Below are 23,676 nucleotides of genomic sequence, written 5' to 3'. Positions count from 1 at the left end.
AATTTTTGTTAACTTATTAGATGGAAAGATTTTTTTTTTTTTTTTTTTTTTTTTTTTTGCTTTAATAAAAAAAAACAAAAGGAAAATATCTTAGAGTAGAAATGTTTCCTAAACTCATGTGCAACACTTAAATAAGAGTCACTTGACATTGTTAGATTGGCTTTTCCCCAATCCTTAGTTCGCTCTCCTAAGCAAGGCACACGGCTCGAAAGTTAGAAACAACAAAGGAAGCAACATTTAGAGGGTTTGGAAGAATGAGACTTATATAGCATAGGAATGCTTTACAAGGCTAGAAATCCTCTTAAGTGCTTGATGCCTTAGCCAAATGAGATTATCCTTTATTAATAAGCACTTATGAAACTCTCTAGAACCTCAAAATTTTATGGTCAAATGAGAAAATTTTATGAGTTTTTAGTTGAAAATATCTTTTAGGGGAGAAAATTTCATTTAAAAATATTTGATTCAAAGTAAATTTCATCCCTACTCTCATATTTGTCATCTTTAGGGTAAAACCCAAATTTCTTCTTGTGTGGATTCAAAAAGAGGTCAAAATCAAGTTTGGTGTGAACTCCAAGTATGTTTTGAAAGAAGAAGGTGAATAACTAAAGTTTGAAGATAGTAGACAAATAATTTATGAGAGGGTTGAAGGTCTTAGGCTAGTAAATCTTTTTACTTGGTTATTTTCTTTATAGTTGATGTTTTTTTATCACTTGCAGTGTCATGGTCTTTATCCCTATCCCTTCGTTTCATTTTGTTTATCTTAGCTTATAAAATTTTCATCGATTTATCTTTAGAATTATGTGACATAATTTCTTGGTTTTAATTTTGATGGATATTTGAAAATGTGTTTTGAATAGTTAAGATTCTTTGTAAATCTTGATTGGCAAGTGTTGACTCATTTACATATGAATTACATTAACTAGCTTCTTAGGAGAGTGTTGGTACATCAATTCTTGCATGTGTTTTTGGTTGCTTGTTAATAACATTGAAAAAGTAAACATCGAAATATCACGGAGTATTTAGCATTTGTGAGGTACCATCTCAGTATTTTTAAGAACACTTCTTCACCCCTCTAGATGTTACCTATAATGGAGATTCATCCACAATGTCAATTGTCCATCCAAATTCCAATGCAATGATGATATAATTAGTGCTTAAGCATCGTTTTTCACTAATCAGATCCATTAGGCCCTCGTATTGAATCACAAGTCTCTGTTCCCAATCCAAATACACCATCCTTGCAGCACCTTCAACTTAAACCAACCATCCAAACTTTGCTCAATTTGGACATTGACAAAAATCATCTCAAGAAAATAAAAAAATAAAAAAAATCCTAAGCTCCATATGTATTATAGAAGAATATCAATAACCAAAACAAATTGGCATCTCATATGGTGCACCAACAAAATTCAATTGTGGTTTATAAATTGCATTTAGTATTCAGGCATGTAATAAAGAAGATGTATTGGTTGCATCCACTACCATCTCATTGCAGGAGAAACCATTCATAGCAACCATCTCCAACTCAATTTGTTTGCTTCAATATTCTTATTCATATTTTCTGAACGCCTGACAAAGCTTTTGGGGGGAACACTTCATTTCGCAGACATGTTCCTCCATCCAGTTATATATAGTTAAAACAATTCATACAACCAGATTCCTTTGAAATCCACACCGTCATATCATCAGTCGTCAGTGCCGAAGTACCGGTCACCAAACTCCCCCATGCCTGGTATCACCCTGAACTCTTCATTCAATGCAACATCAATCTCTGAAGTCACAATTTTCAGGGATGGGAACCGTTTGCAAACACAATGGATTCCCTCAGGCGCCTAGGTTTAACATTAGTAAACAGTGGGATCAACATATGTAGAAATTGGAATTGTACGAAGATTAAGTAAATATCAGCAGTTGGGGTCGGAGAGGGACTCACAGAGATGAGGTTTAGGAATATTATATGAGATTCTGGAACTCCTTTCTGAATGAGTAGTTCAATTGCTTGGCCAGCAGAATTCCCTTCAAAGAAGACATCAGCCAAGATCGTTTAGGCTCAAAATGACTCATTTTTCTGCCTTTCTTTCAATCGTTAGCTTCTAAACCCTTTCATTTTTATAAGAATTTTTCCTATTTTTGAAGGGATCTCTTCTTTCTTTCTTCTTCATGTTTCTCTTAAATTTGTTTCTAATCAGAAGTTCTAAAAAATAATGCAACTCTTTCTACTGATGTTCTTACATCATTCAATCCTTTCATGTAACTATGAAAGATGGATAGGAACCTCAAAAGAAAGCAAGTGACAATAGAGCTTCAGAGAAACACAGGGATTACAAAACAGCTACCTGTAGCAAGAACTGGGTCCAGAAGCAGGACATGCCGTTCTGAAATGTCCTTGGGAAGTTTCTCATATATGAGCTGCTTAGAGTCAGCAAATTAGATAATAAAAATTACTTATACACAAATCTTACAAGAAGAAGAGAAAGCAAAACACTTGAATCCAGCAGAAAATTTTCTTGACACAAAACTGTACAACCATACCTGTTTCCCATTATCTCCATCACGGTGAATCAGAATTTTTCCAATTTTTATTCCTTTGCAACATGCACGTAATGCATTCTCCATACTTTCACCACTACAAATGGTAGAAAGAACTTTGTCAAAACATTTGTGGAGGCATAGAAAGTCAGTAAACTATTACAAAGCACACTTCTACCATCAAGAATGTTCCCAGCATCCAAAACAATAAATGCTGGACATGACCAACTGAAGCTCACTGGAACTCATATTTCTTGTAACAAGGTTTCACCACATTCACATGAGGAACTTAAAGAAGGAAATGATAAAAGGATGCTTATACAAGCTAAAAGTTTGAAGTATTAGAAAGTAGCAGAGGATAAAATAAGTGTAGGCAGAAAGGGACTTCTTTGCCAGCATATCCAATATACTGTAAAAATTAAAGTGAGTTCAGAATATTCAACCAAAAAGTTAGGGCAAAAGCAGAAAAAAGAGAGAAGCGTTCCATTGAAAGGCCTAAAAAGGAGCATGCTAATATGCAAAGTATAAAATGGAAGGAGAACCAGAACCTCAAAACTATACTTGGACAATTTTTGCCTTTGGATAGGATAAATTGCAAGATATTGTAATGGATATCAATCCTCTGGACCTAGACAATGGGAAAAATGAAATCGGAAATAGTGGGAAAAACCAATGCAGATATTGATTCAACTTCATTAGGACTTCAATTGAAAACTTCATAAGGGGGGGGGGGGGGGGGGGGGGGGAACCTCTACCTGAAGCATTCACAGATTTTTATGAAACAAGAAAAACAAAATATCCATCAGAAGCAATTTCTTAGTCTTTAGGAACCACAAAAGGAAAATAAAAATAAAATCAAGGGCAAAAAGTATCTGGATTGTGCCAACTAGCCTAATGCTCATAAATATCAAATAACAGTTCAGTAGAAAGAAATTAGGATTCTAAAGAGAGGAAGTTGTCTTTGATAATATTTGTCTCTTTGTTTGATTCTTTATAATGATGATTCAAGCATACCTCTCACCAGACAATCACAATTGCCAATAACGATATCTGATTCAAGGCTCACCTTCGGACAATAGAAACTCCACATAGTTTCTTGCAAAAGTCAACCCCAGTATATAATGATCCTGAACTAGAATAAAAGCACAATTTCAGAGATATGAAGAACAGTTCTTTTATAGCCAACTTAAAATATAACATGAAAATTTCTCAAAACTAAACATTCGAACTACTTGAACCGGCATGTGAATGTGCACACTTTTTAGACCATAAAAAATGGCTACAAACAGAAATATAAGAAGCTAATATCTAAATAAAACAGAAACAGAGAAGAAACTCAAATGTTTTGTTTGCCTAATTTCAGTAACTAATATTCCAAAACTATCTGACAAGAAAAGACAAGGAGACTGAACAAGAGTAACAGCAAGACATTAAAAAACTACTTCATACCATGGAATGAACATGGACATTGTTTTACGTGACAAAAAGTGACCTTATAAGTGAAATGTCATATGGAATGCTTATCACTTATACTGAACTAAACCTTATTCCAGTCACTTGTGGCTGGCGCATAGCTCCTTTCTAAGCATATATGAAGGCATATTGTCTATTTAGTCATAGGCTATCAAAAAATTACACCCAGACAAGAAGAAAAAAAGTGCATAATCCTTCTCATTTTTATCCCTAACAAACCTGTTGGAGTGACTACTTGCTTCTCAGTAAATGGCAAATGGCCAAGGCCATGCTCCACAACCTGAAAATAAAATTCAAGAAGCAGCCATCTTTGATACTTTTTAAGACATCTAGTCAAGTGAAGAATTTTGATAAGCTATACAGCAGAGAGTACCAGTCGAATAAGACGATCTGAATAGAAAACAAAATCATGCTTTGATATTTCATGGTCCCGAATCAGTGTGTGCATACCTCTTATCTGTAACATAGATCTCCAATATGAGTATTAATAAAGGACCACCAACAGATGGAAGATATAAAACAGTAATTACATGGCACTCAAAATTGTAGGAAGTAGAGGAGAGAACAAAGGTTTTTTCCTTTTTCAAGAACATGCATTAAAAGCGCCAAAAAGGAGGGGGCGTTCTATGTATACAGGCTGCATACACAGAAAAAAGCCAAAACACACCTCATACAAAGATGGTCCACACTAACAAAGCAAAGCAAAGCTAACCACAAAAAAGAGTATCAAGGAAATTCAACATAGAGGGGAAATCCAACTCCAAAGAGTCCCTAGACCACTCAAAAAGCGTCCGACTGAAGAGATCCTTTAAACTTTGGTCGGAGAGCTCTTCATCTTTGAAAGGTTTTTTCCTTTCACATCACAATCTGAATATCTTAACAGCACATTGACTCCCGAATCATAGGTTAGGTTCTTGCTCTTTCTGCTTGAGTATTTTATTGATTGAGGATTTATGCTCTGCCATAACCCAGAGACAGAAACCGGAATTTTATTGTTATTCCAACTATTCAATGTACTTTTGAATTTCTTATAATTGTCCAGCTCCAGCACCAGCCAGATTTGATGCAATCTTTTGCACGTATCCAAGGTCTTGCTCCTTTGTTCTGTTCACTATCATTCAATGTTCAGGCTAGATCACTGATCATTGATCAGCATACTTAGGAATTATGGCACATCAATGAGATGACGACTGATTTATAAGACAAAGGAAACATTTTATGCTGTGTGTAGATAAGCAAAAACAGCCAAATATGTTTCACCACAAAGCTGAATGTAATCTTAAAAAGCTTATAAAATCTAATTAGTAACAGATGATAGGCATACCTGGAATGTAGATTGAATAACATTTACATTGGGATAAATTTTGCAGAGATTATGCTGACCAAGTTTTGTGTGGATATGTTGCACGATCAAATCAATGGCAACATGATTATCCCCTCCCCGGGGTATGATCACATCAGCATACTTCTTTGATGGCATAACAAAATCATCAAAAGCGGGCTTGACAAACTTTGCATACTGCATAATCAACATAATACTTGCTATATTAGAGTGAGAAATAGAAAAATAAGAGAATTTGAAGGGTCCATATGTGACAAAATCTATGGGTTAGTTCTGTCCTTTCATTTGACAATAAACATGCCAAAGTGGCTTTGTTGTAAGTGTCACAATTTTAAAGGTCCTGCAGAACTAACATAAAGTTAGCAGCTCCATAAACAAAATTGTTGTCCACAGGTTAGAAATAATAAGAAGAAGAAGAACTCCTTGTTATATATTCCCAATAGCACACCACAGCACAAAAATAAAGGCAGCATCTGCAGAATGCAATATCTAAGTTATGCAACTTCTTCACTACAAATCATGTTGGCCAAAAATTGGCTCCAGGTAGCATAGAGACAAATACAACACATTGACAAAGATGAATTACATGTGCACCTTCACCTACCATCTCATTCTTCCTAGTGTTATATGAAATTTGTCTCTTACTAGGTAGATGAAAATTCTTTTGCATATCCCCTCCTTCACATAGAAACTTGAATTTGTCCGCATGATGATGTGAAGGACACTGTTTCCTTATTCTTGATCTTCTTACATAAGAACAAGATATTTTAAAATTATTTAGTTATACATACTTGTCACACAATGGCTTTCTGTTGAACCTCCTTCTTAAAAACCAGACATATAACTGAAACCAAGTTGAACAAGACATTCAGGAAACCACATAACATTAGCACAAGAATTTCAACTTATAATCATAAAGAGCAAGAAATCAAGTGCTTGCTGAAAATGACATTATTCAACATAAAAGATCATGATATTAAAAACATCATGGATTCTAAAATACTAGTCACATACTATGAGGTTCTTACGTCAGCATCATCAGCTCAAGTTAGGTGGCCAATTATACCACTTTTTACAACTTTAAAAAGTGATACAAATCCCTCCATTTATGACCTAAAAATGTTAAATGTACATGGCATAACCTGTAATCTTGGTCATCTATAATTCAGAAATTTCAGGTAGATTTTAAGTATTTACTGAACATTTTTTTTAAAGCAAGGAATGAATTGATTGAGTATAGGGACTTGCCTGCTCAAGAACAGAATTTACATCCCTACCCCGCTCAACTGTGTCACGCCTTATTCTACGGGCAAGCCTCACATCAGCATCTAGAAGCCAGTAGTTCCAACAAGAGAGTGAGACCAAAAATAAGAGGCAAACAATGGCAGATAAATAGGACAAAAATGTTTAGCCCATTAAAGATGATGCAAGTATCTGACCAATTTTGCAAAAATAAAAAATCAATATAAAACAGATATCAATACTAGTATATTTAAAAGGTGAAAGCAAATAAACGTTAACACCTCAGCATATGTAATGCTTAAGGCCCAAGCTCACTCATTTTCTAGTAAAATTAAATTAAAATAAAAATTTACAAAAAGGATCAAGACCCAATACAACACTGTAAGCCTTAGTGTTTGTCAAGGTCAAAGTATATAGAAGCAAGGCATTTGTCAAAGCATAAAATGTAATTCTGGTTTCCCATTCTTATATTTAAATTTCTTTTAGCACAATTTTTAGACATCTTATAATCAAAATAACATAATAAGACAAATATTAACATTCTGAGATAATTTAAATTACACAACACCATAGATAAAGATACCAAAACATGCAAAACATGGCACGACTTTAGAAGAAAAAGCCAAATGCAAAGGCAAATGGTTAACTACTTGAGGAGCTATATGCTTATGAGTGAAAGCCAAGAAAAGGTGCGGACAATGCAGCTTTGACCAAACCTTGTCTCAGGAGCATGCATCACGATCTTCTTTTTCTCTCTTTTCTCTTTCGCTTTTCTTTTTCTTTTAAGTCTCAAGGTTTTCTTCAACCACCTTGCCTTGAGGCAGAGTACAAAAACCCTCTTAAAAAGCTCAGTACTGAAGCCAACAAACTTTGACTTCCCAACAATCCAGGCCAATTAAACAAATCATTTTTCTCCTTGATTAAGTATTGATCTGGTAACACCATCTGGATCAACATGGTTGCCATTATGCTCAGAAAAATACAATTATCTGTTCTCATTTTATACAGGCAGAAAATTTCCCTTAGTTTATGCATCAGGTGGAGCAGACAAACTAAACATTTGGTTAAAGGGATCTCTAATGGATGCATAATCAGACTAGCAACTAGGTACCACTCCCTGATTAAGAAAAATGTCCAAGAATAATAATTTCCATGAAAAAAACCAAAAAAGGGTACCAAGAAATGATAATAACCATTGAAATAACAATCAGATGCAAGGAGTAATACCTGTGTCAACAAAAATCTTCATGTTCATCAAGTTGCGTACACGTTGATCATGGAAAACAAGAATTCCCTCCAGGATAATTACATCAGATACGTTTACCTGACAACAACATTTAACTTATATTTTGAGAAAAATAAAGGAAACTCCTTCATAAAGAAAAAGAAAAAAGAAAAAAAAAAAACTCACTGCTGAGGCAATACCGACACAATTTCACTAACACTGGAATTTTAAAGCGCCCCCACTTTTTGAAATATCTTAGCACTTCAATACCCAGTTTTCATGGGATCATGAAGATAAGATGTCATTGTGCAACAAAATTTTTCAGTGAAGCAACTCTACAAACTTAACAAGCCTATTTCTTCTAGGCAAGTGAAGGAGACCAAAAACATATTCATAAGTAATGAAATTTGATGAAAAATGAATTAAGTTTACAAAAATTAGGAGACCTTTCAGATCTAGTCAGGATTGGGACACAGTGGAGGAAAGATTTCAAAAAGGGCTTACTACTTGGAAGAGACAATACTTATCAAAAGGAGGAAGACTTACTCTAATAAAGCTAGCCTATATACTTCATGGCTCCTTTCGTCATCCTGAGGAAGTTGAGTTAAGGCTAGAAAAGATCCAAAGGGATTTCCTTTCAAAGGGAGGGGCTATGGAGAAAAAGACTCACTTAGTAGCCGTTCGATAGATTGCATGGGCAAGAGGGAAGGTGGTGGGGGAGAAGAAGACTCACCTAGTTAGCTGTTCAACAGTTTGCATGGGCAAGAGGGAAGGTAGTTTGGCATTAGAAATTTGTCCATGCTCAACAAAGCTCTTTTGGGTAAATGACTGATAACTACTCAAAAAAAACATATTTTAGATAATAATTATCATGGATTTCACATCTTTTGAGTAATAATTATGCCTTCAACACTCAATTAACGTACTTGCACTCTTGCAATACTACTAACAAGTCTTTTTAAGTTGTGGAAGTAATTTTAAGGTATAATTGATTATAATTTGTACATCAAGGGAGCTAAGCTCATGAGAAGAATGGGAGTCAATTTGGTGAGGGATAAAGATAAGGAAAGAAGACAATGATGGGTTGTAAATGACAATGTTTTAGTCATCGATTCAAGGTGGCTTATGTTTGCCATGATGCAAAGAGATGGTCAAGTTGTGGAATTTACAAAAAAAAAATGAGATGAAAGTTTTCACATGGAAGAGTCAAATTTGCATAGCCATGCAAACAAGACCAAATGGTGCATTTCTGGAGAGTTTCGAAAACTCAATTCACATGTTATATGAAGTTTCGCATAGCCATGCCAACCACACAATAAAAGACAGGCTTAAAGTGAGTTTAAAAGGCATTTGCACATGGAGAAAGTCAATTTCGCATAGCCATGCAAACTTGACCAAATGAAATTTGTAGAGTGAGCGGTTAAGTTTGCATGCCCATGCAAAAATGGACAGGAAGGTGCAAAATGGTGTTGAAACTCCTCTTCGACTTCGCATGCTCATGCGAATTATGAGAAAGTCTAAGCAAGATTGATCACACTAGTGCCAAACTTCGAGGACCTGAATATAAAGTTCTTCAATTGCTAATTGGTCAACTTGAAAGATTTTGGAAGACCTCTAAGATGATGTCAAGGGTCCATTTATATGATCTTCAAATAAATAAGAGTTTGAGACTCTCATTTGGAACTTTTGGATCTTTTAGTTTTTTTTTTTTTTTTTTGCAGCTTTTTGGCCATGTTTAGATCATTTGTAAGAGAGTTTTTATAACAAAATTTTCTTACACTTTTTTTCATTTTCTCACTAGTCAAACATGTCATGTAGAGTAAATCTCACAAACATGAAGTGCTAGATTTCATTTTTCTCAAAGGAAAAAGGATCTAAAGTCAAGATTTATGGCGGATTAGTCACTTGAAGCTAAAATTGAAAGGTATTTTTTATTGAATTGATTGATTAATTGATCAATTTGGAAAAATATTCTCTTTTAATTTCCTTGAATGAGGAATATAATGAAATCTTAATTCTAGATTCGGTGAGATCATGTAGTTCTTATAAGATCTGTTAGAAGGTAGCTAATGATGAATTAAGCTTAATTGTGAATAATTAATCAATGACATTAGGATTCCTAATTTGAGATTTTAATTGATCTAGATTTAAAGTTAAATCAAATATCAATTTATGTGAAATTTTAAGATCTTCAACCAAACTTGATGAAATATCTTGATGACTTTTTTACCATAGAAACTGATTTTTTCATGAATAAATCGCAATATAATAAAAAGAAAAAAGCGCATCAAGGAAACGCCCCAAAGTATACAGGTGGTTTTACCATAGAAACTAATTTCTAGTGAATTTGAAATCCGATAATTCTTTCATTAATAGATTTTACTCTAATTTTGGCCAATTTTAGCCTTTCACTTTCAATCAAAAAATTTCAAACTTTCATAGATAATTTTTCACTATTCCTTTTTTTTCATCATCATCATCTCATTTCTTGTCGTTTTCCCTTTGGATTGCCAAAACCATAACTTTTGTTAAAAACCATTTTTTGATTGGGCAAAAGTTACCTTAACATAGTTGAATTAGGTTATAAATTTGGTTTTGATATGACAAACAAAAAAAAAAAATTGTTGATCAATGGTCTTCAAGATTTGCTACGAAGAAGGACTTCGTAGGAGAGTTTTTTTATTTAAATCTCTTTATTCTTCTTTATCTAATGGTAGAATGAAGGCTTTCTTTTCCAATTAGGTGTGGGATTCTTAGATCCCATTGAGAGTTAGCCTTTTTGCTTTGGAAATTGTGTGAGGAGGGATTTTGACACTAGATCAACTCAAAAGAGGGGAATGGAAGATGTCAAATAAATATTTTATGTGCAAAGAAGAAGAAGACAAGGTTGACCACATTCTCTTTCATTGCTCGAAAGCAATCATCTTGTGGTAGTTGATTTAGGCTCTATGTCGAATAAAGTGGGTTAAGCACTCCTTAGTAAGGAAAGCACTATTGAGTTGGCACGGATCCTTCATTGGGAAAAAGGAGGAAAAAAGCTTGGAGAGTCACTCCTTTGTACCTATTATGGACCATATGGAAGAAGAGAAACAAGAGAGCCTTTGAAAATTCTGAAAAAAAAACAATCAAATAATCATTTATCTATAATTATTTGGAATGGGCAAGGGTATATATAGGAGATTGCTCTTCATCCATATTGGACTTTATTGATTGGTAGAGCTCTATGTAGTGGGTGGGAGTTATTTTTTGTGTTTCTCATGATTAGTTGTGGCCTTTTGGCGCCCTTATATACACTATGTATACTTTAGTGCACACTTTTGTTAGGCATTGTTTCCATTTAATGAATATATTGTTTATTTGCCTATCAGAAAAAAACAACTTACAAAACAGTGGGATCAAATACCCAAATAGAGACACTATCTTGTACATGGTTCCTTGAGTTTGAAATATAGGTGCACCATCCTTGACAAAATGTCAAAAGGAATATTAAATGCATGAGTGGGCTAAAATTTTCCCAACAAGAACAGACAAGGTGTCAATATCAATATAGATGATGCGCCAGACATGACAACTTCAACAAAGCATATTAGCAACATCATAGACAGAATTCGAACATGTGTGCAACTTAATAATGAAGTGCATGAGATGGTGAAAAATGATAAATTGAATCTACTTATCAAAAAAAAAAATGATAAATTGAATCTTCAAAATTCAATCTTTAAAGTTTGAACAATTCCATTTGCAGCTCAAACGTCATATTCACAGCACTGCTTTCCTTTATATATTGTTCCCATGCATCATTCACAACATTTATACAGTATTCCTATTTTTTAAACCAATAAATAATGGATGTAATAAGCATTAGAGAACACTTTGTTCTTTTCACAATGGCAACAGAGATCATATACGATGTCAGTGGAAAAAAGGAAAAAAAAAAAAAATTAAACGCCCTAGGCTACTTCCTATTTAAGTGGTCATTAAATGATTGAAAAAAAAAATGAGCGCAAAGCATTGGTCACATGCAACTATTAATAACGACTAAAATAGAAAGCAGTTGGAAAGTGACACTGCTTAAGTTTGAGGCATTAGGTTGTAATTACAACTTACAACTTAACAAAATGCCTAAGATGAATCATGAACAAATAAGGATTTTTGTAATCAACTCCAAATAGCAAGGACACCTTTATTAATGCTTTGTTGAATTTTATTAATGCTTGTTTGAAATTTAACTAAGATATGGTTAGCTGATACTAACGCTAGGTTTTACTTACTTATCTTGGCCCTTCTACAGGTAATAGAGATAATCTTGTTTTCATCTATATGCCAACAAGACACCTTCTATAACAATCATTTTGCCTATGCTGATGATGCTATAACTACAACGTTCTTGATTAGAATCAATTTTGATGCTTCCATATCCAAGGTTCTCCAGGTCAACTTTACAAGGCTGACCTCACATTACAAGGCGGAGATTCAGAATTTCTACAAGTTGACAGTTATCATTAATTACATGATTGTTGTCTCTGCAATATACCCAAATAAGATGTACATCTTTCCCACCACTCTTGAGAAGAACCAGCAAGCGATCACCAAAAAAAAGGATGAGAACACACATTTTGACTATCATAGAAACAGGCTTAGTACAATTAAATTAAATTTCCAGTAACATAATTCAACTTGTTTTTCCCATATTATTATCTTGGCGAAGAATTTGATTATTTCCAAAACCCAATGGTAGTGCAATGCAAACCCATCCTTGTAAAAACCTCCACCAGTTAACTCAAAAAGCATTTTCCACTCAATATGGGACAAAGTGCATACCTGCCGAAAACTTCCTGAACATCGACGATGATTCTTAAAATCATATATTGGTACATGGACAGATTGCCCAGATTTGAGCTTTCCAATGCACTCTAGAAGTTGTTCAGTGTCAAAAGCATCTACAGAGAAACATACATGTATTCAACAAAATACATAAGAATGCCCCTTATACAGAGACACCAGGTTGCACCATAAACAGGTTGAAGTTGAAAATGCTACCATCTCAACCTAATACAAATGAACAAAATGTGAATCTCTCCAATAAGCATAAAGAATAGATATACCAGGATGATCAAAATTATACTCATGTACACGTTCTGATTCTTCAGCAGTCAAGCCACGGTAAAAAGAATCCTACAGAATACCCACATCAAATATTTTAGAAAGTTTGGCAAAAGAAAAGGTCTTTAAATAAAGATAGAAAATCTGCCAAACATGAGGAGAGACGGAGGAATAAGATTGTGGCTAAGTAGATCTAGTTTTGAAAGACCTATTAGTTAATAAATTCAAGGGTTGGGACCGAGGGGTGAGTGGGAGAGTGAGCCAACCAACAGAAAGCAATGCAACAAAAGTTCAAACAAAATATAAGGAACAGATATATCCATGTAAAATATTTCATTCTTTTGAAAGGGGCATTAAGTAAGTCATTTTCTATTATTGATATGCATTGTCAAAAACAGGTGCAACACAGAGGAAAAACATTGTTTGGCTTCAAAGCAATGAAAAGGAACCTTGTCTAACCTCATTTTGTGGCAGGGGTTCCAATAAATATCAATATTTCACTTCTTTAAAAATATATATCAAACAAATAGAAGAATCCCCTTAAACATTACAAAAAAGGTAAAATAAAAATGAAAAGGTGAATTTAAAACTATCCAAATAACTCTTTTGAGGTAATGGGGTAAGACAAGGTTCTTTCAATGATGGTATGGAGTTAAGCATCGTTCCATATAGATAGGCAACAAACAAGAAAACATAATCTCGCTTCAATTGTCTTTTTATCTAGCCATCCTCGTCCAGCACTACACGTATTCACCAGGTTAGTTTGAAGAATGCTGAAACCTGACAACCAGGCAAAGTTTGTCCATTCACCAATCAGATTCTAGGGTTAAAGAACCCAACACCTTGTTCTCCTACAATGCAGTCAAAAAAGGATACTACTTGGTCACAGAGAAAAGGTTATCCTCTTTCAAACTTGAAACATCCAACAGATATGCTAAGTAGATCTTCTTACTTTGCAACCAATTTATGACTGCCCTTTATTTTCTTTGAAAATATGAACCTGAAACAAGCTAAATTTCAAACGCAGAGAAATTAAATAAACTAAACTAAAACTTGAAATAAATAAATTGTACCCTAATTGGATAAAAATTCAATCTGACCCGTCTCAAAGATTCAAAAACACCAAGGATGCTATTACTTCTATTGCATGAAAGTTAACCTCAGCTAATTTCAGTCACAACCAATAAGAAATGCCATTGTACCCGAACTACATTTGAGTGAAATGAGCTCCAGCATACCTGGTTGACAAGCACAACTCGGTGATCATGGAGTTGTTGAATGATCATGTCACAGACAGTAGTCTTTCCTGAAGCTGTACCTCCTGAAACTCCTGCTCAACACCCACTAGAAAGGGTTAAACTTCAATAAAAGTGAAAAGAAAAAAAAAAGTACAAATATTGCGGATATATTCCAGCAGATGAAGAATACTGCTATCTTTGGTGGCCGGGAAACCAAAGTAAAAGAAAGCCAAAATCGCATGTCCGCCACTCTTCGGTTCTCAAACACCTAAAAATCAAGTCAGCTAATTTTTTTGTCTCCACAGGACCCAGACAAAAAGAAATCAAAACCTCGAAATTCCCATTCCATTCCGGCAAGCAGAGCCTTGGATCAAATTCACCCTCCGTTTGGTTGCTGAGAAACCCAATGAAAAGAGAAGGAAAGAGAAAATCGAAACCCAAGAAAACCTTCCAACAGTAACTCTCCTTTCCTCAGTTCCTCACTAAACAGACCTCAGATTTCACATTCACAAATCCGCCTCCCAAATTGTCTCCGCAATCCAACCCAAAAAAAAAAACGCCACTAGCTTCTCCTGAACCTCAAAACTCGCATCCACAGCTGACGAATCTCTCATTTCTCAAATTCGCACCACATTCAAAGAGAAAAACAACAAACAATGAGGCCGGTGAGGTTACAACAACGCTTACCAATGACGAAGGGCTGTTTTGCAGCGCCATCAGGTAGGGTTGCAGAGAACGAAGAAGTAGCAGAAGCGGCCGCGGAAGGCGAAGAGGTAGCAGAAGGAGGGGAAGAAAGGAGACCTTCAAGGTGGAGGCCGGAGAAGTGAGGACCGGAAGCTGCCTCCATCACGTAATCGATCGCCGTCGTCTCCTCCGGCATGGCTTCACTTTCCTCTCTCCAGCACCACCGCGAAGTGGAGGAGTTGAAGGCTATGTTCAAAGCCCGGGTCTGAGCCTCTGAGCCGCTTTGTCGCGACCCTCTCGGCTTCACAATCTCACGCTTTAGTTCGGCTGCTAGTGCCTACTTCTCTACCTACCCGTTTACGAAATTGTTGCTTTACGAAATGGTACCTTTCATTCACTTCAAAAGCCTGGAGCTTATCCTAACGCAGCCATGTGCTTCCATTTTCCCATTCAATCTCAGGCTAAATGCAACAAATTTAGTGACTTACGCATGCCTTAATTTCAATATTTATAAATGGCTTAGGTATTCATTATTGTCTCATAATCCAAATACATTTTTAAAAAAATTACCTAAAATATTACCAACTTTAAACATTAAAATGAAGTTAGATTACTGCAAAAAGACTCGCGTCATACAAATCAAGTCTTATTAAACACATTATCAAGATGTATTTTTCAATATTTATAATAAAAAAAATATATCACCATATATAAATTTTACTGTTTCGTACTCAAATCTTATTATTCATCAATCTCATTTATTTGTATATATATATCCTAATCTTAGATACTTGTAGTAACTTTGTTCAATGAATCAAATTTCATCATATATTTCAATAACCCAAATTTGAAGTTTGGAAGGTGTTGATTCAATACTTTGTATTTTCCTTACAAATTATATCAATAATTAAAATTAATTTTTTTGAAGGCTATCTTGGAAAGGAATTAGGGTTTGGAGGGAGAATGGTCCTATTAGTTAAGCTATTTGTTCAGGGTACAAATTAATTTTGGTTTTGACGCTTCTTGATAGAGCATCAAGATATGGTCAATCTTGGCATGCCCCTTCATGGACAACTTAATCAACCCCAACATATATATTTTAAAGTGTAACGTCAGAAAAAGGGAATAGTCCAAAATGATCAACACCACACTTAACATGCATTATAAAGAAACTATTATTGTACTTGATTAACAAGTTTCATCCAGTTTTCTTTATTGTAATTAATTGCCATAGATGCCAAACAGACCCTACCACATTAATAAAGATGAAAAGGCTGAAGATGGTAAGGCATTATTTTATTGTTACTCTCCTCCCTCATTCATCATCAACATTAATGAATACATTATCCCAAGAATTGTAATCTGTATCTCGAGTCATATATAGCAGACTTTTTAATTACACGCCCAAGATAATTAACTTTTAATTAAATACCAAAACAAAATCATAGCATAGCTAGCTCCATTAGAACATGGAAAGCATAGAGATGGCTAGAAGTGAAGCCATGGGAAGCATGGAAGCAAAGGGGAAGGAAGCAGAAGCTGCAGAAGTCGATGTAGGCGAAGAAGAGGAAGAAGAAGAAGGGGGAGTTGATCCTGGGGAAGAGGATGCATCAGCGGAGACGGTTGAAACCTTTAGCTTCATGCCCTGGTCACAGTGGCCTATGGTTCCACAGGCGAAGTAGCGTGTGCCGGCCTTGGACAACTTCACCACATTGTTACCGCTGTTCATGGAGTTTAATGCGCTGCCTACATCACAGTTTTTGTATGCGCTTTCGTTTGGGAGTTCGACCACGCTGTGCAGGCCAGGAGTATACTTGAAAACTGTCCAAAAATATGATTAATGACATCAAAAATCAGCCCTAACAAGCCAAACCATGGCTTGAACTGGTAAATCTGGCTATATGCATGCTCTTATTGCATTTGTATATACTAGGCCAATTACTAAAAGGGAAGAAACATACCAAGTTGATCGCCAACCTCGAATGTTTGACCAGATGCCCATTTGCTATAATCTGATGATTCATCCCAACCCTGGCTTCCTCCAACCACATGTTGTGTTGCCAAGGCTTCATTTGTGAGCAAACCTACAACAACCAAAGCCGATAAAACTCGGTACAGACCTTCCATTTTCACTCCTTTCTCTTCTTCTCGGGGCTTCTTGGAGCATTCCTATCAACCCTTTTATACATTCAAAGAGACATGATGAAAACATCCCCAACATCTCTATTCTAATATTTTATTATGTGATAATAGAATCCATGACATTGATTGTCATCAGCAAAGTTTTCACACCATGAAGATTAAAGGAAAAGATCCTTCAATTTACTATGTTGCCCCCGATCAACCGAATTAGTATCAGATCACCCAGAACTCATTTTATCAGGCCCAGCCATCTGAATCAGGTTAATTTCAGGGATTCGGATGAGAGTGAAGAGTCACATTAATCAGTGAGTGGCTGCTCTTAACCTAGCTTTGGCATTTGGGTAATTCCAGAACCAAGCAGGGACATACTAGAGAAGTTTAGCATGCGTATCTTAATTGTCTGGATTGCCCACAGATTAAGCAAAATGAAGCTGTAGTTGGTTTAAAGGTTGGGGAAGCTTGGCGTTCAAACTAAGGCAACATGGTGATCATTTACACTTGAGGACTTGTCTGGAAGCTCATATCGTAGAAGACAACCTAAAGAGTACACGCACAGATTGGTGATATGTTGTGATCATTACCAGATAAGATTAGTTTTCTGACTTTGACAAAATGAGAATTCTACTATTTTCTGAGGCAACCCCAACTCCAACATATCCTTTTCTAAAGAAAATATCCCTTAATGAACTATATCTTCATCGGTGTTCTTTCATAATATTGCTAATCAAACAGCTCAAATCAGAAGGTTGGCAGATGAGTATGAGGTGGTTCATTAGTTGTAATACGAGTAAAAATGGATTGCATATAAAGCAATTTCTCTTGTTCAAATTTGCCTTACTATTTCATCTAGCGGCTCACTTCATATTCAATGGTCTTTTGCTTGATGGCTAAGATTGGGCATCAACGGTCTTTATAATGGCCTACTGTCTACTATATGAGATTGAGATTTATTAATTATTTATTATTAATAACGAGGAAAAATCAGTGCTGATACATCAACCTAAGCCTTCTCTCAGGACTCAGGAGTGATGATTCTCATTGACGATTGAAAAATGCAACAATTGCAGTATACACTATATCCTTGGCAGTTACCCCCATTATGAAATCGGCATGAGCATAATCCTTGACGAACTGAACAGTGAGCTTGTCTCCATCATGAAGCTTAAGACTGTCAAGCAAAAGCCCCACGTCTCGTGGGTCAGAGAGTGCATCCTGGCCTCCATAGCTGAGAAAGAGAGGAAGATTATGAGGAATGTTGGAGAGATTATAGATTGGGGGACTGGCTTCCCCATAATGCATCATATTGAAGTCAGCACTCCCATAGTTGTATTTTGCTACGACCCCTTCTCGTACAGCTGCAATTTTGTTTTGCATCAGCATCCTTTGTCAGTCAATCATTAGTTAAAATCACTGCAAAATTCTTGGTGTTTCATTCATAGCCATCCTTAAATGGAGTTACAAAATAAAATCATTAAAAGATCCGCTCTTCCTAAATATATATATATATATATATATGGTCCGTGTTTCTAATAGAAATTGCAAGAAAAGGAAGGAAACAACTAATATCTGTGGCATTGAAAGAAAAATAGTTGGGCAAAATGAACTTACTTTGAGCCAAATGCACCATGTTCTTAGTTGATGTTGATTGAGGCTCATTCTTCACGAAAAGATCAACAGTTGAAACATTGAGACAGCAATTTTTGCCTTCAATCGAGTAATTTAAGCATCCCATCAGTACAATTGTAAGCTAATTGAGCTCTTCCGGTTGATCTTTGTATTTAGTACATTTGCCATTCAACATGAAACCATGATGGAGAAAAACATCTTGGTTGCAAAATAATAAAATAACACCAGTGATGTTTATGACTAGATTAAAACCTGTAAGTGATTTCAGCAAGTCATAGCAATCGATCCCAGGAGTAGCACACAGTACCTTGAGAAATTTGCCCACAGCCTCACTGTAGAAAAGAAAAAAAAGAAACTACATTAAGCCTTTTCTTGAACACAATACAGAATTCCCTATGTTAAATATAGTGTAGCTAGGTCATGAAAGGAGAGGCGGCTCTTAATTCCTAGTGCTTACCCTTTTGGGTTGAACTCTGCAACTCCCATTAGAGTAGTAATCTGTTGGCACACAAAGTCATACATTTTTTTAAGGGAGAATACATTTCACGACTAATTGATGATGAAATGGGGTGGGTGAATGCTTACCTCACCCACAAAGGCTTTGGCAGCCACGACACCTAGTGCTGTCGTCATGTGGCTTAAATATGCTATGGGGCTTAACAAGGCTGCTGATTTCAGCTTGTCCACCAGTCTCCCCTCTGAGAAAGATGCCAAAGCTATCAAAGTTCCCTGTCAAACAGCATGCACATCTTTAAATGTGGACATACACCAGGACCACACAATCTTAACATTTCCAAGTCAGAATTACTGGATTTGATGAATTCTATTTAGTTAAATTATGAAAAGTGGGAATTGAAGCATATAATGGTAGTATTAGATTCAGGACTAGTGAGATTTTCCCTATGAATAGAAGGATGATTTTGTCCAAATGACCCAGCCACAAGTGGGAACTTCATAGATATATGCCCTGCTGTTGGCTTGCATGCAGTTGCTGGCGCATATAAAAAGGCTAGGGTGTGATACTCACCATGGAATGGCCCACATAATGAATCTTCTGCCCTGTTTGGCTGAACACAAAATCAAAAGTAGCGGGTAGATCAGAGGTTACAAGTTCATCCCATGTCCAGTTCCAGAATTCCTGTCAAATTACCAATTTCCACAAACCATTAGCAACCACACCACTAAGATCTTTATGGCAAGGATGATAGATCATACATAAATTAAGAAAGAAATATTAAGAGAGTGGTCTCCCATTTAAAACTCCTCAAACTGCCTTCTTTGAACAGACAGTGATTCAGCAAGGAGTGTCAAGTCAAAAAAATCCGAGTCCCCTGGTGCCACTTTCTCCGGGATTCAGCATCATAGGTCATGTGATTAATAGTGAATGCTAAAAGGCCAGAGTAACAGAGTACAAAAGTTGTTCATGGGGAATCCTTGGATATGCATAACAGCTGATCACTGTATCCAATAATATAATCAAATGAAAGAGGATTATAAGGAAAAAGAGTGCAGCAAGTACCGATTTACTGGGATCAAGGGTTGTATGGCGTCTGCTGTATCTGGTGCCTCTAGTGTTGGCAATCCACACATCGAACCCAGCATCAGCTAATATGAAAGGTAGACTTTGGTCTGGAGGATTCAGAAACCATGTCATGCCATCCTGCAAAATTCAGCCCATAATGTACCATATATATACAAACTGTTTGACTGAATTCCAAGGGTCCATGCAGTGCTTCATGGGTCATCAAAATGGATACGTTTAGAGATCTTGAAATCATAAAACTCTGGGCTTGGGCCCGAGATGCTGCATGATATTTGGGGCCATCAGATCTCAGCCTCCTTTTGCTCCTTTCAGTTTTCCAAAAAGCCTTGGAATTTGAGAGTTTGACTTTGGTATCTATCTTACTGCAGCATTGACATTTTGACTCCTCATCCCTTTGGTCAGTTGGCTAGCAATAATATTTTCGAGTCTTACAAAAATAAAAAATAAGAATTAAAGTTCTTTCAGAATGTTTCATGTAGAATTATCTTCCATATATGTTTCTGCAATCACCGGAAAAGAAAAACCTTTCTGTTGTGTTCTTTATGCAGAAAGAGGATAGCCATTGATAACATCTTCCTTTGGGAATTGATTTTTGGTATTGGCTCCTTTAAACTTCTTTTAGTAGCCTTTTATATTATAGTTTTGCCTTCTTCAGACAGGATATGACATTTTCATGCACAATAATACAAGAAGGTTAGTTAGCATCATCCCCGTTAGAGCTATTCCTAAAATGTCTGCATACACTTTTTTAGCATGTAACGGCTACTTTAGCATGAAACTCAAGCAAAAACAGCATAAAATAATCAGTTGAAAGTTATCCTATTCTCTTTGGTTGTGGGGAAAAGTACAAGAAGAGGAACCAAGAGGTCAATTCTTTCCAGGAATCAAATAGATAAGAATGTGAAGAGACAATATTATCATATAGTTTCGTAGTATATGAATGCCCTTTAAAAGATGATGGGTCAGTTAGTGGAAGAAACAGTTCAAAGAACTTCTATTTATCAATTGGAGAAATCAATTTTATTTTGATTTTCTATCAGGAAGGGCATGCTCAAGCCTGAATCATGCTGTCCCTGTTGGTGGATTCAGGAGTATGTACCAACACGCTTTATGATGCCACTAAAATTAAAGGCTTCTCAGACATTTATCCCTGCATGACCATAACTTGCAAAATGACAGCGCTTTTGGACAAAAGGTGAGGGAGTGAAAGTGGATCACTACACAACCATACTTTTTTGACTGGAATGAAATCATGAATGCAGCAACTTTATGATGGTCATCGTGATGCGAGCAGAGACGAGGACTGGACACTTTTCACACTCTCTCAGACCTGCGCTAGTGCTCACACTCAAATGAACATGATTTCTAAGCAGACCCTTCGTTTTCCTCACGGAAATGGAGATGAGTTAGTGGGCACTTACCACCATGACCCCATGTTGAATCAGCACTGGCTGCTTATTCCCACCACCTCCTACACGACCCTTAGGGATTCTCTGCATGCTGAGTATGTACCCATCTTGGGTTTTCACCTGAAAAACACACAAAATATCAGTCCAACACTTCATTGTTCCCCCATTCTATTATCATCTATTCTACAGTTTGAGTCCTTACTTCAAACTCCTGGCACTTGTAACCCTGCGGAGTAACGGAGGCTGCACACAAGCCAGTAGGTGGGGGAGACCTGGCACAGCTGGTTAGGCCAAGCCAGAAGCAAAAAACAAGAAAACCCAGAAAGCAGCGGCGAGCCATTTCTGGTTGTATAGGTGGTGGTATGTGGAGATTGGGAGTGGCCTTGCTTTTATATAGAAAGGCCGAGATAGTGGGAAAAGGGATTGATTTTTTCTTGGGCACAACTGACTGGTGAGGCTTTTGCAAAAGCAAGAGACTTTCCAACTGAGAAAGGAATGGGAGTGGGTCCCCATTGGTTGTTTATTTATTTATTTCTTTTCTTATCATCAACCAACTGTGTCATGTAGATGGAGATGCATCACAATCTTCCATCACTTGAGAAGATGGGCAGAAGAGAGTGCACGCATAGAATTTAGAAGAGAACTTTCTAGGCTGGGGGCCTTGGAGGTTAGGATATTGGTGCCTTTTACAACAGAATGTGGGTTATCAATTGCAACATGTGTTTTTGTTATCTGAAGGAGAAAACTTTTGGGAGATATGGGATGGTTCCCATACATAAAAATTCAAGAAAATATAGGTCTGTTTTCTATGACATATATCATGATCTGACAAAAACATTATCATGGTTGTTGAAGGCACAAGGCTAGCTAAAAACTTCTTAAGGTTGTTCTTTGATACCCACTCTTCATTTTGGGGGTAACTACCCACGTTTGACCCCGATAATAAAATCACATATCTAAAGTACATATCATTAAAAAATTTATAAAAATTTATCAAACGGGTAAAGATGACTTGTTGGTGACAAATAATCACATGCATTTCATATATATCTAAATATTACAACTTTTTTATAATTTATTATTAAATATCAAATATAATTTGTTATTTAATGCATTATCCAACTCTATCTAAAAAAAGACAATCCTACCAACTACTCTTATACTCTCATTATTCATATATAAAAAAAGGGATAGTAATTTAATATGAAAATTAAATAATCTCAACTCCCAAATTACAAAATATGTAAAATGTATTTTGATAAAACAAATTTCAAGATCAAGTTTAAAATTTTTTTAGAGAGAAAATTTAAAATTTGTATTATACGAAGAAGATGAAGGATTTCAAGTGATTACAAGCGTCAAAGGTAATATTTGATATTTTTTTATCCAAATATAATTGTTGTAGGAAGAAATGTGATGTTAAATAACGATTTTAAAATTTTTTATAAGTTTATTATAAAATTTTGTTATCAAATTGTTATTAATATTTTTATATAATTTTTTCTTTTTTGTTCATGGATTAAATTTGAAGATGAAGCTTTATATGTCTTGAAGAAGACATTATACAAAGGATGTCAAGTGATTACAAGTGTTAAAAGATAACATTTGATTTTATTTTTTTTCCATTTACATATAACTATTGTAAGTAGAAATGTCATGTTAAATGACATTTAAATATGTAATGATTTATAACATCTAGATTTTTTTAATTTTTTTCTGAGTTATTATTAATCAAATTGAGAGCATTTAGTCATTTGTTATGAAATTGTCATGAATATTTTGTAAGAAATGGTATGAACTTTCTAAGAGATGGTACGAACGTTATAAGAGATGGTACGAACTTTCTAAGACATGGTACGAACTTTGTAAGATATGGTACGAACTTTTTAAGAGATAATACGAACTTTTTAAGAGAGGGTATGAACTTTCTAAGATAGGATACGAACTTTTTAAGACATGGTAAAAACTTTCTAAGACATGGTACAAACTTTGTAAGAGATGGTACGAACTTTCTAAGAGAATATACGAACTTTGTAATAGAGGGTACGAACTTTGTAAGAGAGGGTACGAACTTCCATAATTTCTTTAAGAGTAATTTTTTAATTTCTTTTAAGAGTAAT

General features: G+C 35.5%; 3 protein-coding genes across 3 annotated transcripts; all 3 read right to left on the bottom strand.

The window, feature by feature from the left end:
* Positions 1 to 1,254: 1,254 nt before the first annotated feature.
* LOC117930187 (uridine kinase-like protein 1, chloroplastic) lies at positions 1,255 to 15,230 on the bottom strand. The gene is made up of 14 exons (XM_034850690.1): positions 14,840 to 15,230; positions 14,153 to 14,244; positions 12,917 to 12,986; positions 12,633 to 12,751; positions 7,814 to 7,910; positions 6,593 to 6,672; positions 5,327 to 5,521; positions 4,376 to 4,459; positions 4,222 to 4,282; positions 3,596 to 3,656; positions 2,533 to 2,626; positions 2,337 to 2,409; positions 1,934 to 2,016; positions 1,255 to 1,832 (listed from the first exon to the last, which is right to left on the bottom strand). The coding sequence occupies exons 1-14, from the start codon at positions 15,030 to 15,032 to the stop codon at positions 1,686 to 1,688; spliced, it is 1,449 nt and encodes a 482-aa protein (XP_034706581.1). The 5' UTR covers positions 15,033 to 15,230; the 3' UTR covers positions 1,255 to 1,685.
* Positions 15,231 to 16,098: 868 nt separating this feature from the next.
* On the bottom strand, positions 16,099 to 17,024 carry LOC117929695 (mavicyanin-like). Its single transcript, XM_034850075.1, has 2 exons — positions 16,798 to 17,024; positions 16,099 to 16,657 (listed from the first exon to the last, which is right to left on the bottom strand). The coding sequence occupies exons 1-2, from the start codon at positions 16,961 to 16,963 to the stop codon at positions 16,299 to 16,301; spliced, it is 525 nt and encodes a 174-aa protein (XP_034705966.1). The 5' UTR covers positions 16,964 to 17,024; the 3' UTR covers positions 16,099 to 16,298.
* Positions 17,025 to 17,918: 894 nt separating this feature from the next.
* On the bottom strand, positions 17,919 to 21,907 carry LOC117929694 (triacylglycerol lipase 2). The gene is made up of 9 exons (XM_034850074.1): positions 21,759 to 21,907; positions 21,569 to 21,676; positions 20,124 to 20,264; positions 19,632 to 19,742; positions 19,190 to 19,333; positions 19,062 to 19,102; positions 18,857 to 18,936; positions 18,587 to 18,682; positions 17,919 to 18,333 (listed from the first exon to the last, which is right to left on the bottom strand). Exons 1-9 carry the CDS (start codon positions 21,894 to 21,896, stop codon positions 18,014 to 18,016), a joined length of 1,179 nt encoding a protein of 392 aa, XP_034705965.1. The 5' UTR covers positions 21,897 to 21,907; the 3' UTR covers positions 17,919 to 18,013.
* Positions 21,908 to 23,676: the final 1,769 nt, after the last annotated feature.

This window comes from Vitis riparia, chromosome 14 (genome assembly GCF_004353265.1).
Source record: "Vitis riparia cultivar Riparia Gloire de Montpellier isolate 1030 chromosome 14, EGFV_Vit.rip_1.0, whole genome shotgun sequence".
Taxonomy (NCBI): domain Eukaryota; kingdom Viridiplantae; phylum Streptophyta; class Magnoliopsida; order Vitales; family Vitaceae; genus Vitis; species Vitis riparia.
This window is presented reverse-complemented; position numbering and strand designations above follow the sequence as displayed.

Bases quoted from the DNA above. Each gene is read 5' to 3' on its own strand.
- LOC117929695 (XM_034850075.1), bottom strand. From the start codon at position 16,963: ATGGAAGGTCTGTACCGAGTTTTATCGGCTTTGGTTGTTGTAGGTTTG. The intron at 16,658-16,797 runs GTATGTTTCTTC...ATTTTTGGACAG, and splicing joins CGAGGTTGGCGATCAACTTG to TTTTCAAGTATACTCCTGGC.
- LOC117930187 (XM_034850690.1), bottom strand. From the start codon at position 15,032: ATGCCGGAGGAGACGACGGCGATCGATTACGTGATGGAGGCAGCTTCC. The intron at 5,522-6,592 runs GCAAGTCCCTAT...TTGATTATGCAG, and splicing joins TAAATTCTGTTCTTGAGCAG to TATGCAAAGTTTGTCAAGCC. The intron at 2,410-2,532 runs GTATGGTTGTAC...GACTCTAAGCAG, and splicing joins ATGGAGATAATGGGAAACAG to CTCATATATGAGAAACTTCC.
- LOC117929694 (XM_034850074.1), bottom strand. From the start codon at position 21,896: ATGGCTCGCCGCTGCTTTCTGGGTTTTCTTGTTTTTTGCTTCTGGCTT. The intron at 21,677-21,758 runs GTAAGGACTCAA...TGTGTTTTTCAG, and splicing joins ACAAGTGCCAGGAGTTTGAA to GTGAAAACCCAAGATGGGTA. The intron at 19,334-19,631 runs GTGAGTATCACA...GCTGTTTGACAG, and splicing joins ATTATGTGGGCCATTCCATG to GGAACTTTGATAGCTTTGGC.